Source organism: Carex rostrata, chromosome 7 (genome assembly GCF_964058835.1).
Source record: "Carex rostrata chromosome 7, lpCarRost1.2, whole genome shotgun sequence".
NCBI lineage: Eukaryota > Viridiplantae > Streptophyta > Magnoliopsida > Poales > Cyperaceae > Carex > Carex rostrata.
This window is the reverse complement of record NC_135924.1, coordinates 2,264,919-2,281,950: the sequence shown is the minus strand read 5'-3', so window position 1 is coordinate 2,281,950 and position 17,032 is coordinate 2,264,919. Positions and strand designations below refer to the sequence as shown.

Sequence of the window (17,032 nt, the reverse complement as noted above, 5' to 3'; positions counted from 1 at the left end):
ACAGTGTTATCAGAACCGGACTGGAATGGCCGATTCGGCAAGAAAAAACCGGAACCGATCACCTGTCCGGTTCGATCCCTTTCAAATATTGCCTATGTTGTTTTATCGGTTAAAAACGGTTTAAGCTGCTAGTTCATATCAAAAATTCGCTGGAGAAAACCAGATTAAACCACGGTTCAAATTAAAATTTGATATATCTCGAAGCGATAATTTTGCGTTCTTCCAATTTCGCTATTTCTGTCTTTTCTCCACACGATGAGATGGAAAGAAATGAGAACTTTGCTCTCCTTTCTCCTTCAATCTGGCTTTCCGACTCTGAAACAAGTGATCCCCAAATTTTTTTTTATTTACCATCTTAATAATTCAAATTTTTTTGAGGTTTTTTATTTAATTTTAACTTAATTTGTTCATACTTTAGGATTAGGTTTAGGTTTATTGCTTAGAGTTAGTTAAATTGAACCTAAATTGCCTGAAAATTGCACCAGATTAGACCAAATTTGTACCAATAATTCTTAAAAAAAAAACAAATTATACCAGCCTTGATAATTTATCATATTTGAACAACCATAGTCTTGATAATTTTATTCATAAGCTCTATAACAGTACACCTGTGCCATATGAATCATGTATCAGAATTGAAAATCAAAGAATACATGAACCAGTAAAACCCCAAAAACAACAATATGAAATAGAATTAAAAAAACATATCAATAAGACTAATATAGTATAATTTAATGAAGTACACACGTTCATACAAAATTTACCATTTTAGGATTAACAGATAATTTAAAATTAATTTCTCAATCTCATTTGTTGATAATAAACAAAATGTCAACTTTATGGTCAACAGTCGAAGTAAAAATTGAAAATTAATTAAAACAAAAATAAACAAAATGAATTATCTAAATGTAAACCCATTAAAGACTAATGGTAAGCCAAAATGAAGAATTAAAATTCTCATATTATTGCAAAATTGTACCAAAACAACGGTTGACCAACATTATATTTATATATCCACTGGTTTGGGTAACTCTTTGAGGAAAAATATTGTTTATCACATATTTTTATATAATATAATATATATATTTCACATTGGACCCTGTTCTCCTCAATTCAATACTGAGAACTAATAGACATTGCTGATTTGTATCTACGGTTTACCCCATTTTCTGAGCTATCCCTTTTATCCAAATATTTATATGGAAAAAAAATTTAGTGTACCTATAATTTTTTTTTTTAATTTAATATTCAATATACCCATAAAAATTTAACATTCTTTTCTTTTTTTCCTTTCTATTCATTAAATTTGATTTTTCTATTCATTAAATTTCACGTATACCCCTCAAAAACTTCAAAGTTATGTATTTTTCCCATCTAAATTTTGAAATTACGTATTTCCCCCTCTAAACTTCAAAAACTCACATATGTACCCATTTTATTGTCTTTTATATTAAAACTCATTCTAAATTTATAAAATACCTACTTTACCCTTCATTAAAGTATAAAACATTCCATCAAAATCAAATTTGAATTTGGAGGGTTCCTCTACTGTCCGATCTGGACGCATCACAATAAGATTATTGCGTGTTTGCTTTAATATTCGTGCTAATCTAGCATGCACGAATCTCAAAGCATTTTTATTTGTGTGCATCGCATTAAGATGTGCATGTTGCTTCATTATTCGTGTGTATTCGCTTCAACATTTGTGCTGGTCTAGCACACACTGATCTTAAAGCAATTCGGACAATAGAGGAACCTTCAGATTCAAATTGGAATCAGATGGGCGTTTATGTTTTTTTAATAAAAGGATAAAATAGGTATGTTATAAATTTAGAATGTGTTTTAATATAAAAGGCAATAAAATGGGTAAATATATGAGTTTTTGCAATTTAAAAGAGGGAATACGTAATATTAAAATTTAGAAGAAGAAATACGTAATTTTGAAGTTTTTAAGGGGTATACGTGAAATTTTTCCCTTAAATTAGCAACAAAATTGAATTGACCTAGAGAGAAAATAAAAGAGTCGTTTCATCTTCTTCACTGATTTGTCTCTTTAAATTAGCAACAAAATTGATTTGTCCTTATTCAAAAAATAATAAAGTAATCTAAATCTATAAATTTTATTTTATAGTAAGATTTTGATTTATATATTACGTACTATGAACAGATTAAAACTACTATTGAGTTTCGGTTAACAAATTTAAGCTGAAGTATGAGTTTCATTATAGTTGTTTTAAGTGAAGAAAAGTTACTACGAAAAGTTTTAATAATTTATGAAAAATATGATTCGTTATTATCTTTCTTTCATAAATGATTTCATAAAATGTGACAAATTCTCACACAAATTACTTTATAAATTATAACACGGTTTTACCTTCCGAAACAATAAAAATTATGTCGATATCATATTTTCTTTAACAAATTATAGTTATCACAATTAAATCAAAATTTGTTATGTGATGATACCAACGATTAATTTTACAAGAGGTTGGAATATTCAGCGTTCAATTTAGGTCTTTTGAAATTTCACATTTCTTTAAAAATTTATATTAATTTTAGCACATGTTCAGGCAAACTAATTATAATCAAATATTTACAAACAAAAGTTTATTAAGTTTATTGATCAAATACTAAAGCATGTAAATAGAAAAGAAAATAAAATATTATAATGTTAAAAACTTATATATTAATTTTAGCACATGTTCAGACAAACGAATTATTCGTTTTTTTTTGTGATGGCGAACTGAATGCCGAATTATTCGGTTGACCAAACTTTGACCAAATTATTTGCTAATTCGTGAATTTTACGAACTTTTTCCGAATTTTACGAATTATTCCTGAATTTTTTTCTAGAACATTTTTTCCTCCCTTGTGGGACTGAGATCTCTGATCCAGATTATATCTGAATTATTTCCCAATCACGAATTTTGACCCGCCGAACCAAACCCGAATAATTAATTTGCCGAACCAAACCCGAATAATTAATTTGTCACTGTAGTCTCAGTGAATTCATATTTGAATTTGCTGGTATTTTTTTTTTTTGTTTGTTTTCTTGTTCTTATGTGTAGCTTATGAATTTGCAGATTGCTATGAAGCAGCCCTCTTTTTTTTATCTTAATGATATATACTTGCAAATATCAATTAATGAAATAAAAAAAAGTAATTCCACACATGGCTAGGCTTAAATTTAATTGAGTTTATTAGGCTTTTATTAGAATAGGGTTAACATCTAGAATTTATGAAAATCTAATTCAGGTAGCTGATTGCACAAGCTTCTAAGATTTGGTTGTATTTTGTAAAGGCTGAAATTGATGCACTTATATATTGTAAATGTACTTGTAGTCTATATTATTCATCAATATCTCTATTTTTAAAGTCCAAATAATCGATCTTAACCGTTCAATATAATCTTTATTTGAAAATATACTTGTACATCAAATTTTACATTTTTCAAAATTTTGTTTACTATTTTTCTTAAATAAAAAAAATTCACTTTATCTAAAGGAATATCTCCATTTGAAAGGAAATGATATATTTGTCTAAAAAACAAATATAATAAATAGATTGAGATAAAAAAAATGTTAATTTCTATGTGAATGTTGAATATTAAGATAGTTCCATGAGTACACTACAAATTGTCTCTATTTTTATTCTAAAAATAAATAAATATAACAAGAAAATCTAATTTGAGTTGCTTTCGTATATGTAGCATAAATATATATAGTATATCCAATCAAAATATGAACAATAAAATAAGAAAATAGAATGATAATTTTAGGCAAATAGAAAAAAAAAAAAAGCATAACACATTACTGCTTTTAATTTGGGTGACCAAATTAAGCGTTACTAAATAACAAAATTCACATAAATAGATTTCAGATTTATCGGAAATAAAATCTTCCTCACAAAAAGCCTCGCACCAAAAACCAAAACAGCCTCAATGGTTCCTTTGTTCCCTCTTTCTTTGATCTTCCTCTTGATCATAAACACTACTTCTAGCTTGACGCACCATGTCATTAACATCAATTCCTCCACCCTCCAATTTTCGAGTCTAGCATGGGACGCAACCGCGCGTCACTTTGTTGTTGGATCTGCGATGGACCCCGTTGTTTATGCCATTTCTGATGGAGGCACGATCAAGTGCCTCCTTTCAGAACATTCTTCCAATAGTAATGGTGTCTTTGTCACCGCTCTCGCTGTTGATCAGATACGACTCCGTCTGATTGTTACCTTCTCAAATCCTTCCTCTGTCTCTGCTTATGATTTGAAATCATACAGGAGAATTTATGCAATGCCTTTGCCACAGTTGGACGGTGCTCCTAGTGGGGCCGTGGTGGATTTGGAGAGCGGAGAGGTGTTTGTTAGCAGCGCCAGTAGAGGGGTTTTGTTGAAGGTGGGGCCCTGCGGAGATACACTACAAGAAATTGTTTTGTCCGCGCAAATAAAATTGCTTAACAATGTCAGTAATCTTGCGGATACTTCTGTCGGTAATAACCATACCCTCGGCAAGAGAATAATTTCTGAATTAAAAAATTTCGATGATGAAGGACTCGGTGGGATCATGTATCTCAGTCATGGATACATCCTTGTTCTACAGGTATGGAATAGATTATGTATAGAGATTGTTGCAAATGCTTGTCAAATTTAAAATTTATCAATCCATTTATCAATTTTTTCTTGATAAATTGGTGCAAAGGAGCACTACTTTTTTTTCTTTTTTCCTTTGTAATCCTTGTAGCAAGAACAAAAGGAAAAATCATCAACACACAAATTCTAAATTTATATATATTTTTCTCCCTTTACAGAAAACAACAGGAAAGATCTTCAAAGTGGATACGATTGACGGCACAGTGACAGAGGTATTACATAGAGATAGCTCAATACCGTTAGCACCATCCGGCCACGCCATGTCGTTGCAAACTGAGAAATCAATAGTTGTTGCTACAAATCAGAGTCTTCTGTTAATAGAAAGTGATGACAATAGGTGGGCACGAGCGGCTACTATCCGAAACAAGATGAATATGGAAGAGGGGGAAATGGTTGTAGCAATAGCAATGCAAGAAGGAGAGAAAGAGAATGTGCATGTGTTGGTGAAGTCAAAGAAGGGGTACAGAATAGAGGAGGTGATTTGGAGAGAGTCTAATTATGTTTCATGGTGCCTTGTCTTGGGTTTATGCATTTTTCTTCTCCTTTGGTTTATGTGGATTGAATACTTTAATGATAAGCCATTTTATGGTAACTGGGATTGGAAGGGGTACGATCATGAAAATGTTACATGGTGCCTTGTTTTGGGCGGCTTTTTATGGGTTTTGGTTCTCCTTTGGTTTTATTTGGGACGCATTCTTTAATGATAAAATTAAAGCCATTTTATGGCAAGAAATTTGTTTTTGGTTTCAGAAAAGGTGATAGTAAACTTAAACAAACAGAGCTAGTCATTGTACGTTTTATTTTTATGAAGTGTTTTGTTTTTAATATATTTATGATTTTTTTTGGTAAAACACACTTGAACGCTTCTTGTGTTTTATGTTTGGTTTTATGAGTAAGGCTTGGATGCTATGGATAGCATAAGGTCATCCCGTGCTACGGTCTCAAAAACTTATCGTATAACCTTCAAACTTCAATTTAAATAGCTCAATAAATTGGTTATATAATAAGCTTGTAGAATACTAATTTTTACTATTTTTGAATTTTTTTTACTATTTATTATGATTTATGAAAGATGGCCAAAAATGAATAGGAAAATAAAAGAAAATTTAGGCCATTTTTGACCATCTTTCGTAAATCATAATAAATAGTAAAAAAATTTCAAAAATAGTAAAAATTAGCATTCTACAAGTTTATTATATAACTAATTTATTGAGATATTTAAATCGAAGTTTAAAGGTTATACGATAGGTTTTTGAGACCGTAGTAAGGGATGGTCTTATGCTATCCATAGCACCCAAGCCTTACTATTCTTTTATTATGCATCTACAAAGCTTGATATGTGCTATCTTGTACCAATTCCAGTAAAATCAACAACTGCGTACAATACCCCAAGTTACCCTTAAGGAGCTATATTGAAGGTACTGGTACATTAACAGTATTGTTCTAGGATATAAACATATAAACTATGTTTCCTCTCATTTATATAAGAGTAAAAAAAAAGGCACTATCAATAGCTCCCTGAAACACGGTTTAAACTAAATGGCAATTTTTCACAATTTATTCTTCCAATAAATAAAGTACAATTGATACAAACTGAGGCAGACACGTTCAACAGGCTGACATAGGTGCCAGCGTACTAGGAAAAGGAGATGTAAACAATGGAACTGTTACGTGATTGGTACAGTCTGCTGGCCGGTACGAATGGTCGCACACTGGTACAGAACTCATTCTATTGACTGGTAAGGAAGGCATGTTCATACAAGTGATACAGATGCTTTGGAGATTCTTTGAACTGCACAGAGGCTCAAAGAGACACCTACAAAATTGATTTTAAAGGAGAGTAGGTACAGTCCTAGTCAGCTTATGGTCTACTAATTATGCATCTTAGTCCTTGTATTTTTTTTTTTACAATTATGGCAGTGAGCTTATATGGTGATGGAATCAAGTCCATCCATAATATTTATTGCTTTGCCAAATAATTTTATGCACAAGTGACCTCATATTTATCATTATTCATATATTTTTATTATTCAATGACAAATTGTCAAGTTTACACTATACAAATACATGATGTCTCTTCAAAGACATCTACCACAATTGAACATCTACTAACCCTACTACGTACTAAAACAAAAGTAAAAAAAAAAAAAAAAAAAATTCAACAAACTTTCTCTGAGAGGATCTCTTTCTACTAATCACTTTTTTCCATATGATAAATTGGTACTCTTCCTAAAACAAAGCAATTCTCAAACTACTGTTGCAAAGAGTAAGGTACTATAATCAGAAATGGCTCAGAGTTTGAAATGAAATGGTGGATTTAATCAGATAGTCAACATATGAAACTATTTATTTAGAAACAATTGACAGAAGAAAAGCTGGACTATTGATATATTGTAGGCGAATAAAAATTGTCCCATCTCTATATTTAACTATAAAAAGCTAAAAGGCAAAAATAAATTATTCCATGATTTACATCAAAATATTAAAGCCTTCAGAATAATAAGCATGGGGTGGTGCGATGACGTTTCTTTCTATCAAATACAAACCCAATTCATGATTCGTTGATTTGAAGAAAGAATGAATGTGATATATCAACAAATAAATATGATAAATATGATGTATAAGAAACTAATAGGTTTATTTCTAATTGGTTTTCAAATTATCTTATTTTTTAAATAGCATGTTATGTTTGTTTTCTAAGTTATAGCGCACCATTTGGAACCACTAAATCTTAAGTGGATTATAATATTTTTTTATTATTAATGTAAGTTGTGCGTCTCCAATATTAATTTTTTATATACCCTTCAACTCTTGTTTTTTTTTTCTTATTTACCCTATAAGACTTCAATATTATATCTCTTCTCTATTTCATCTCCTTCAACTAAAGCAAATGAGAAGTAAAATGCAGAAGAGTCATGAATCATGATGATGTAGCTCCAACAATGAGTAGGGGTGGATCCAATAAGGTCCTAAGAGAAACAACTCTCCTGAATTTTGAAATTTGTAAAACAAATTGATGGAAAGATGAATATTCTGAATTTACAAACAAAAAATCCGATAAGCTATTTGAATCTGATTAATTATAATTGTACTAATTCAATGCTTGTTTTCTTTAAATTACAAATAACAACCAGCCATACTATTCACTTCACAGGAATGGCTATTTTAAAATGGCGATTTAAAATAACATTTGTATATTTGTACTACTACAATGTTTCTAAATTGCTAGGGTTTAGGGTTATATAACGTGTGTTTTTTACAGTTTTATGGTATAATAATAACTATAATTTTTGCAACACCATAAAATAGGAATTTTTTTTTTTAAAAAACATATCGTCATAGAGACACCATAAAATAAATCCTAGCTAAGCCCTAAAATCCAGAACACAGCAACATCCTATCTCTATTTATTACAATTGCAAACAAGCAACACAATTCAAGTACAAACATTAGTACTTGCCACTGCTACCTTCCCTTTCCCCTTCCCCTTCTAGAGTAGCCACCGCAGACCCAAAACCGCCATGTTGTCCCATATGTGGCCAAGATGCACCAGCACAGCTAGTGCTTTGGTTCCCAAGCATCCCAACCATTTTGCTGTGGAGTGCTTTCATTTACATTTGCAGCCTCGCCATTTGCCTCCCAAGCTGAGTTAGAGTTGCTGTTAGTGACATCTACAGGACAATTCAAATATTGTCAGCTTTTAACAGAGCAAAATGTCGGACGCCTTGTGTAGTAAAGTGAGGTCTCAGGTCCAGCCAAATCTTTAATTTTTTTTTTTTTATCAACTACTTTTTTGTTTTCTTGCTACTGTTCCATACTCTTGCCCATGTGACTTACTAAGGTAACCAGGCTAAAGCCTGAAGCTCGAAAATAACTAAAAAGATTCACTAAGAATAAAGCAAATTCTTTACCTGGAGACATGAATCGGGGTTGACCAGGTATCAAATGGCCTGGTAGGGACTGTTGAGTGCCATTTCCTGGGCAAGCTTTCCTGAATAAGAAACTTACTATATTTAGCATGACCAACTACTCCGGGTAATTGTACCACTTTGAACCAATAGTACCAGTATCTGATTGGGACACAAAACACTTTATAATTCTAGATAATTATGCTCCTCAGAATGCAACACAAATTTTGGGACTCTTGCTTGAGAAAGAAATAAATTTTATATCGAAATCAGATGTAGACAAAAAGTTTTAATAAAACTAACTAGAGGAGTTGTTGCAGCTGGATATTTTCGTCTTTCATTTATTGTAACTGGTCTTTCATCAACCATCAGCTTTAATTTCTTTTTCCTATACAAGAGATATGATGACTATACCCAATTTCACAAATTAATTCATTTGCCATTGGAAACTCAGGTGTTACCAGAAAATAAATAAATGACAAAAAACAAATATTCATGTGGTAAGAGAAGACTACTTGGGGCTAGTGGGTATTTGCACTTCCTTCTGCTCTCTCTTTAACCCGGTCTCCTCTGGTAATGGCCTCTTCCTCACCTCCTTTATTTTCTTCTCAGTTGCAACAGCTTTCTTCTTTCTTTTCTTAATAAAATCACCCTCAACTCTGGAAAACAAAAATAAGAATGACAATTTTTTAACCAAGCAGAATTAAATTAGAGAATGCATCAAGCTGTACATTATTTTGTCCAGATCTCTGAAAATTGAGGTTGGCTGAAATCCGGGAATGGTAAATCAACCTCAACTCTGGATAACAAAAATAAGAATGACAATTTTTTAACCAAGCAGAATTAAATTAGAGAATGCATCAAACTGTACATTATTTTGTCCAGATCTCTGAAAATTGAGGTTGGCTGAAATCCGGGAATGATAGTTTCCTTCAACTGCACTCAAAAGAAACAAGTGTTAGTTCCTGAACATGTATGTTGCAAAGCAAATTGTTGTAACCACATAAAAAGGAGACATTTTTCAAATTCAAAAGGAACAATCAAAGAGCCCAGTAGTTTATCTCAAACCGCAAGGAATGTGATCACAGGAATGATTCCTGGTGAGATCAGAACATGACAGATGCACAGATTGTGTAAAGGCCAAACTTTTCAACAATCGCACTATAAGCACATTAATATTAAGATAAACCAACCTTGAGAATAGGGCCATGACTGGAAGTGCACCTGAGGCCCAAATGGTCACAGATGTCCTGAAAAAACTCGCTGACGGTATTCTTATTGGCGTGGATTAACACCATGATCCTATGAGCCCCCTTCATCTTCTGTTCCTTGGTCGTCACGAAATGATCGAACAGCAGTTGAACCCTACGTGGCGGCTTCTTTATTCCCTCCATTGTTGTCGGGTAAGCGAGAATCGAGATGACAAAATGTACTAATGTCTTCAATTTCTACAGCATAAATAATAAAACTAAAAATTGAGTTTACCAAGCTGTAAGGGATGACAACAACTAGTGAGAACAATCAAGAACACGTCAATAGAAATGAAGTCTTATGCAATAAAACTGTAAAAAAAAAGGATGTGAGAAGGGCTAAAATGTAACTCTTTCATGTGCCCCCTGTCAAATCAAATTCCATCTCTTCAAAATCAGAAAAGTTGGTCAACTCGGTGGATAAACAACATATCAATCGCAAAAAATAACGGTGGCAGTAGAGAGGAGACTTATCCGGCAGTAGAGAGGAGACAGACGGCGGAAGAGAGAGTGAGAGACGGCCGGAGACTCGGTGGATAAACAATATATCAATCGCAAAAAATAACGCAGTAGAGAGGAGACAGACGGCGGAAGAGAGACGGCCGGAGATAAGAGACGGAGAGGAGGAGAGAGAAAACCTTACTTAGGCTTCGTAGCTCACAGCAGAGTGGAGACGGAGAGGAAAGAGTTCATTTTTCAGCTTCGTAGGGACAACCTATGGACCGAGCTTGGATCGGACTGGACCACACTGTTTTCAGTATAAACTATTTATTATCCTCAACAACCACTCAACCAGCCATAATATTCACTCCAGAAGGAAACAGCCAGTGAGACTGGCGGTGTTTTAAACACTGATACTGTCCAAAAAAAAAAAAAAAAGAAGCTACCTAGTATATCGTTAGCCTTTCAAATTTATCTATTTATCTATTGGGCTATGTAATAAATAATATCAATATCTTATTGGGCTTCCATTTTTAGTTTCATTTGGGCCAGGAAGATCGGTTAAAAGTAAAGACACAGGAGGTGTCCTCTGATTAGAGGACAATAGTTTATTTTTATGAACACATTGATCATTCACAGCTTTCTTAATATACATGCTTTTAAATTGAACATTATGGACTTAATGTAGACTCTGTCTCCCCCCCCCCCCCCCCCCCCCGGTATCTGAGGTGTAATTTAAAAAAAAACTGATGGCCCAGATTAATCTCGGTTGGACTAAATTGATCAATCCGGTGCCTATTAAAATTATACAATCTGTTTTGAGCATGCCAAGTTCAAAGAACGGTCCAAATTTATCATTTGCACCTCAGATACGATACGAGGGGTGATACGGATTTCTTAATTTACAGCAAATTTACTTTTGTTTTCATTTTCATTATGTTTGTATAGAACTTGGTTTCAGAGATTGTTTTAGGTTATGCTACAATTTAGCTTTGGTTGTCTAACTATGCAAGCTAGACTTGTTTCTCTTTTAAAGGTATTTGAGTCCGTATCCCCAAAATAACCCAATTTTTGAGTTTTGACCGGACAGTCCGAACAGAAATTCGGGTCAATCCAGCCAGCCAGTGATGGAACGTGCGGGGCCCCTTTAATGTTCATGTTTGAGCAGAACGGACAGTCTGGATCAAGACACAAAAATTATGTTACTTTAGGTGATCCGAATTCCTGTTGTTTGGTATTGACCTAATTACTCTTCGGTTTCAATTTGACATGGTACTTACTTGAACCATTTCAATATTGGTAATAGGTGAAAGAATAGTTCGCTCAATGCTCACCATGCAGCTCGATGCCTTTTCTTTGACAACAAGCAAGGTTCATTTATAGAACTCGATCCAGTAGAGCGCGGAAGCAGGACAGAAACAAATGTGGAACTAAATGCCGCTTAATTAATTATTCACTCATTAAGAAGCCGGTTACGGTGGCCTCCATATACATTAATTAATTATATACTAGCCGGAGGCCTCGCTTTGCTTCGGCAATTGCTTTTTAAGGCATGAATAATTGTAATAAAAAAGTTTATATATAAGTACATTTGAACTCAAAAAGTTTATATATAAGTACATTGAAATAATTTCCAAATAGCTTCATGTGAAGTTATGTATCTACAATCTAAATATACTTTTATTTCATTTATTTCTTCAGATTCATTTTCTTTATTTCTCTTTGATTTTAATAGGCTAGTTAGTTCTGCAATTGTTCTGTCATTTCCTTTGCATATATATTTGAACAAATATTTGATAAGTCTTGATATATGACATTTTTCAACATTTATGTAAGCTTGGTATCTGACTATTAAATCAATGTTATGAGGAACAACAAAACGATTATCTAATTTTAGTCCTTTTTTCTCTACAAAGAATTCTGTTTTACGTCTTCTATAAGTAACTATTCCATCTTCATTTATAGTGGTTCTATCATTGTATTTCTTAGGGAAACTTTTCGAGCATGATCAATTTTTTAGGCACCCAGTTTCTAATGCACCGCCACTACATGGTCCATGTATCATGAACTTAGCAACTGCATCATATGCAATTGGGTCTGATGTTGGATCGGGTATTTCTGCTGATATGTATTGGTCAATGTCTTGTGGTGTTTTTAGTTTATTGTGGTGTGCCATCCACAATATCATGTGAACATGTGGAAGACCTTTTTTTTTGAAATTCAATTGTATATACATATGTTCATTAGTTAACAATTGTTAGAAGAAATAGATTGAAATATGTTGTTATAACTATTATTGAATAAGAAAATTTATGAAGAGTGGGAATTGCACTTACATGTAATGACTTCGCCGAAGTGCTTATTATCTTTGATATCTTGTAACAATTTTTTCAGTTTCATCTTGAAAATACGTGCAACAATATCTGGTCTATCTTCAGGTTTTTGGTATGGTAATAACATTTTGTATATTTCTTGCCATTGTGGATTGCATGTGAATGTGATAAAAAGATCTGGCATTCCTAATTGCCTACATATTGCCATTGCATCGTGATAGTTTTGGAGCATATATCGGGGACTTCCAACATGAGTTGCTGGTAATATTATTCTTTTGCCTATATTTCTACCTATTGTGTGACCTTGTTGTATTACATTTTGAATGTTGTTGTAATTTTCTGATCTAAGAAATTCTTGATTCTTTTGTATGAATGATAGCCTATCTAATTCAACTGATAGATATGCATCGACAATAATTTGTTAAAATAATCGTCCTGATTTGAAAATTGTGAGGGCATCACCATCACGGGCATGAAATCGATATGCATAAAATTCAGCCATTGTAACATATTCACGATTTATATTGGTTATCTACCATTTGTTTCAACATATTTTATTTTTGGGTGGTAACCATCCTCACCATATGGAAAAAGGAGTGGATATTGTAATGCCATGTAACTTGGATGATCAGGATGAATCCGTTGTAATCCATTTGTACGATGGTCAACAATGACATCACAATAATTTTTCTTTCCAGAAATATCTCCTACTATTAAACCAACAACTTCGCTTGCCTTTGGCATATAATACTGTGAAAATTTGGTTGATCAAGTACTTGTTAGTTTAAGGCTGAATTTTTGCATATCTGATTCAAGAAAGCGTTCTTTGAACATTCTAAAACACTGAACTATGACATTGTTTTCATTTAACATTTGCATCAATTCTGACACAATATCTGGACGTAGTTCATGCGATTTGTCTTCACTATGAAAATTGTCTAATCTATTTTTTAGTTCATTTGTTGTATCGTACATGTATAGTTGTGCATGTATTGGTTTACATTCTTCAGGAGGAAGAAGAGATCCTATTCGATGATAATTTTGACCTGAAACTCTAAAAACATATGGTCCATGTCCATCATTTATTTTATTATCTATGTTGACTCCCATCAATGTAAGGAAAAAAGTGAATTGTATGTTCTAATATTTTCTCTAAAATGATTTGATCTAGGATCTATAGAAAGATTTAATAAGTTTTCTAATAAATCTGGAGATTTTTTTAAAGGTGGTATCATAACTCTTCCTTTTCTGCAACAAAGATTGTACTGTGTTCTGCTTTTTTTTTCAGCAATCCAATAGTACGCTCCACAATAGTTACACATACAATTTGGAGCTCCCAAGTCTAGTGGGCACGTATATTTTCCTGGTAAATAATTTAGAATTTATGTTTGTAACATGAGCATGATGATAATTACAAAGTTAATATAATAAGTTTGTAATAGATATTTTATTTAATTCTGTAGTAATATTATAAATATGTAACTTTAAAAAATGAACAGAAAATAATATTTAGATAAGTGTTATGAAATTTACTTACTTTTTTGTAATTGGTTGTGAGAATGATGTTGATTTTTTTGTAGAGGTGTTTGTTCTTGATGTGACGGAGCTGCAAGATTTCTTGTTGTGTCTATATTAGAAAATCTCGATTCCGTTTCAGACAATGCTGAACTGGATGGTAATGACTCTTGGTCTGTTTTCAAAGTATGATATATTTTAACAAATTTTTGCACATAAAGAAATGTATTATTCTAAATTAGAATATGTCGATTTCTATAATTGTATAATGCTAATATACAATATATTCGATACTTACCTATTAGACATCCTGTAGAATAGATCTTCTGTTGTGACGTTTCTATATCGTTTGATAAATTTACTCCACTAACAGAATTATAGGGATCCGTTATGTGCATTCCAACACATCTTCGGAGCAAAGCTGAAGAATTATGTCGCACTCTTTTTTTTCTTCTAATATCTATTGGTTCATTTCTTTCCTCGTTACTCATGACCTAAATTAGTGTGGTGTAAATTTGATGAAAAAAATTGAAATGTTGTGTCTAAGAGCAAATATATCCTGCTGCCTATTATCAGTAAAGTTTCTAATGTTGTGGAACAAATTATAAAGAAAAAAAATTAAAAGTAACAAGTAAATAAAGGATTAACGGAATACCTGAACAGCTGTAGAAAGAGCAGTTTGCGAAGTTGAAATGCAAGTAACGAAGGAGTGGAGACCTTACGATAGATAGCTGTGTTGAGACTAATTGAATTAGTAATTATGAATAAATATATGGAGATATATTTTTACCAATTAAAAGAAAATTTAACAAAAGCTATAATCGGGCTCTGGAAATGAAAGTAATAAATTTATTTGATATAGGAATATAAATATGGGTTTTGATTCAAAAAACCAAGGAAATTATAAGAAAAGTAGAATAAGTAGAATTCATTGTGAAATTGTTGTGCGTATTGTTTTTACATTATCTACCATATTGTTTATTAATCAAAAGAATTAAGCTTTTATACTTGACAATTAAAGAAGAAAGAAAATGAGGACTTAGTTAAATAAAAAATTGTCAGAAAATGAATCATGCAAATTTGGAAACAGATACTTGTCAAAATCAATCATTAAAATTGTCTAAATGTTACATTATTAAACAGATACTCTTATTTGAACATTTATATTCAGGCAAAAAACCAGTGACAAACCTCTCTATGTCAGATTGTTAGAATATGCTGTAAGAAATTATTTGTGTCAATATATTACAGTTCCGGCAATAAGAAGTAAAGAAAAATTTATATTTAGAATTTAAGAGAAGAAAAATTTGATTTTAAGAACAATACAAAATCTAAATGAACTGTCCAAAAAATAAGAATAAAGAAAAGTACCTCAAAAGAGTTCCACGAACTACCATCTATCGCCTACTCAGTCAAAAAACCAGTCACAAACCTCTGTGTCAGATTGTTACAATATGATATAAGAAATCATTTGTGTCAATATATTAAAGTACCGGCAATAAGTGTTAGAGAAAAATTTATATTTGAAATATAAGAGAAAAAGAAAAATAGAATTTTGAGAACAGTAAGATAAAGGGTGCGATTTGAAAACTAAAATAACAATTATATTGATGAAAAGTACATATTTGGGTTTTGACTCTAGACAATGATGAAATACCAAATCTAATAAACCTTTTTTTCATCATTGTATAAATTCTTGTTAATAAACCTAATAAACTTTCCTTTATCATTGCAGGCTCAAGAATTTCTTATATTATACAACATCAACTTAATTAACTTGGATAAGAATAATTACCATAATAAGATTTATATTACATATATAGTATGTTTTAATAAGCATTTGCTAAAATCTAAATCAACTGTCCAGAAAATAAAAAGAAATGAAAGTACCTCAGAGTTCCAAGAATTGCTGTCTATTGCCTATTCAGTCGAAAAACCAGTTAGAAATCTCTTTGTATCACACTATTATATTTATCCTGTAATAAATCACTCGTGGCAGTATATTACAATATTGGCAATAAGAAATAGAGTAGAAATTATATTTAGAACTTAAGAAAAACAGAACATGCAGTTTTGAGAAGAGTAAGGTAAAGAATGTGATTTCAGAAATAAAATTACAATTGTATTGATGAAAAACAAAAATTTGGGTTTCGACTCCAGAGAAGGATGAAATACCAAAGCTAATAGTTTTTTTTCTTCTTTTCATTATTGTATACATTATAGTTAATGAACCTAATAAAGCCTCTTTCATCATTGTTGCCTCGGGAATTTCTTATATCATATATTATATAACAATAACTTAATCAACTTGGCTAAGAATAATTACAAAAGGATGTTCATTAAATTGATCATAAAGAAACTTCTTTTTTGTTCAAACACTTTTTAATTTGTATCAGATGTTGATTTATTTTGCATTTGCGTTGAGTTATTATAATAATGACATGTTGATGTTGGCATATGTCTTCAATAGCAGTTTCATTTTTTAGTTGTTTAAAGCGGTGTCAAAATCCTGGCTCATGTGAAAGGGTATTATGTGAAAGGGATGGTTGAACTGATGAAAGGGGATGTGCAAGAAAGAATTTTTGCAGGGTATATCGGGTTGACCTTTTTTCATTTTCTATTTTTAGCTTTGATTCAGTTAAATGGACAAAATTAATTGGGGTTGAGCGGAATGAAGAGGTGAAAATGGGTGGGAAGTGGAATCCAGCGAAAGGAGAATGAAGTAGAAGCCGGAAAACAATGAGATGTAAAATCGTAAGAAAAGAAGACGGAAAAAAAAGTAGAAAAGAGTTAATGGAAAACCTGCTTCCAGAAATCGAAGATAGCGAGTGAGAGTGAGTGACAGTGAAGAGAACAAAACAAAGTGGGAAATTTCTGGAATGAAGCGTTTGAGAGAAGCTAGAATGACGCCAAGGGTTTTCATTTGTAAAATAAAAAT

The 17,032-nt window shown here is 31.9% G+C and overlaps 1 protein-coding gene across 3 annotated transcripts; it reads right to left on the bottom strand.

The window, feature by feature from the left end:
• Window positions 1-7,941: 7,941 nt before the first annotated feature.
• LOC144557049 (uncharacterized) lies at window positions 7,942-16,999 on the bottom strand. Of its 3 annotated transcripts, none has more exons than XM_078305597.1 (9): window positions 16,897-16,999; window positions 15,985-16,070; window positions 15,466-15,528; window positions 14,750-14,825; window positions 9,749-10,003; window positions 9,427-9,491; window positions 9,071-9,214; window positions 8,559-8,638; window positions 7,942-8,318 (listed from the first exon to the last, which is right to left on the bottom strand). In XM_078305597.1, exons 5-9 carry the CDS (start codon window positions 9,947-9,949, stop codon window positions 8,206-8,208), a joined length of 603 nt encoding a protein of 200 aa, XP_078161723.1. In that variant the 5' UTR covers window positions 9,950-10,003; window positions 14,750-14,825; window positions 15,466-15,528; window positions 15,985-16,070; window positions 16,897-16,999; the 3' UTR covers window positions 7,942-8,205. The 3 variants fall into 3 exon arrangements, with proteins under 3 accessions (XP_078161723.1, XP_078161724.1, XP_078161725.1); XM_078305598.1 differs by having other exon boundaries at window positions 7,942-8,291; XM_078305599.1 differs by lacking the exons at window positions 7,942-8,318; window positions 8,559-8,638 and adding an exon at window positions 8,674-8,943.
• Window positions 17,000-17,032: the final 33 nt, after the last annotated feature.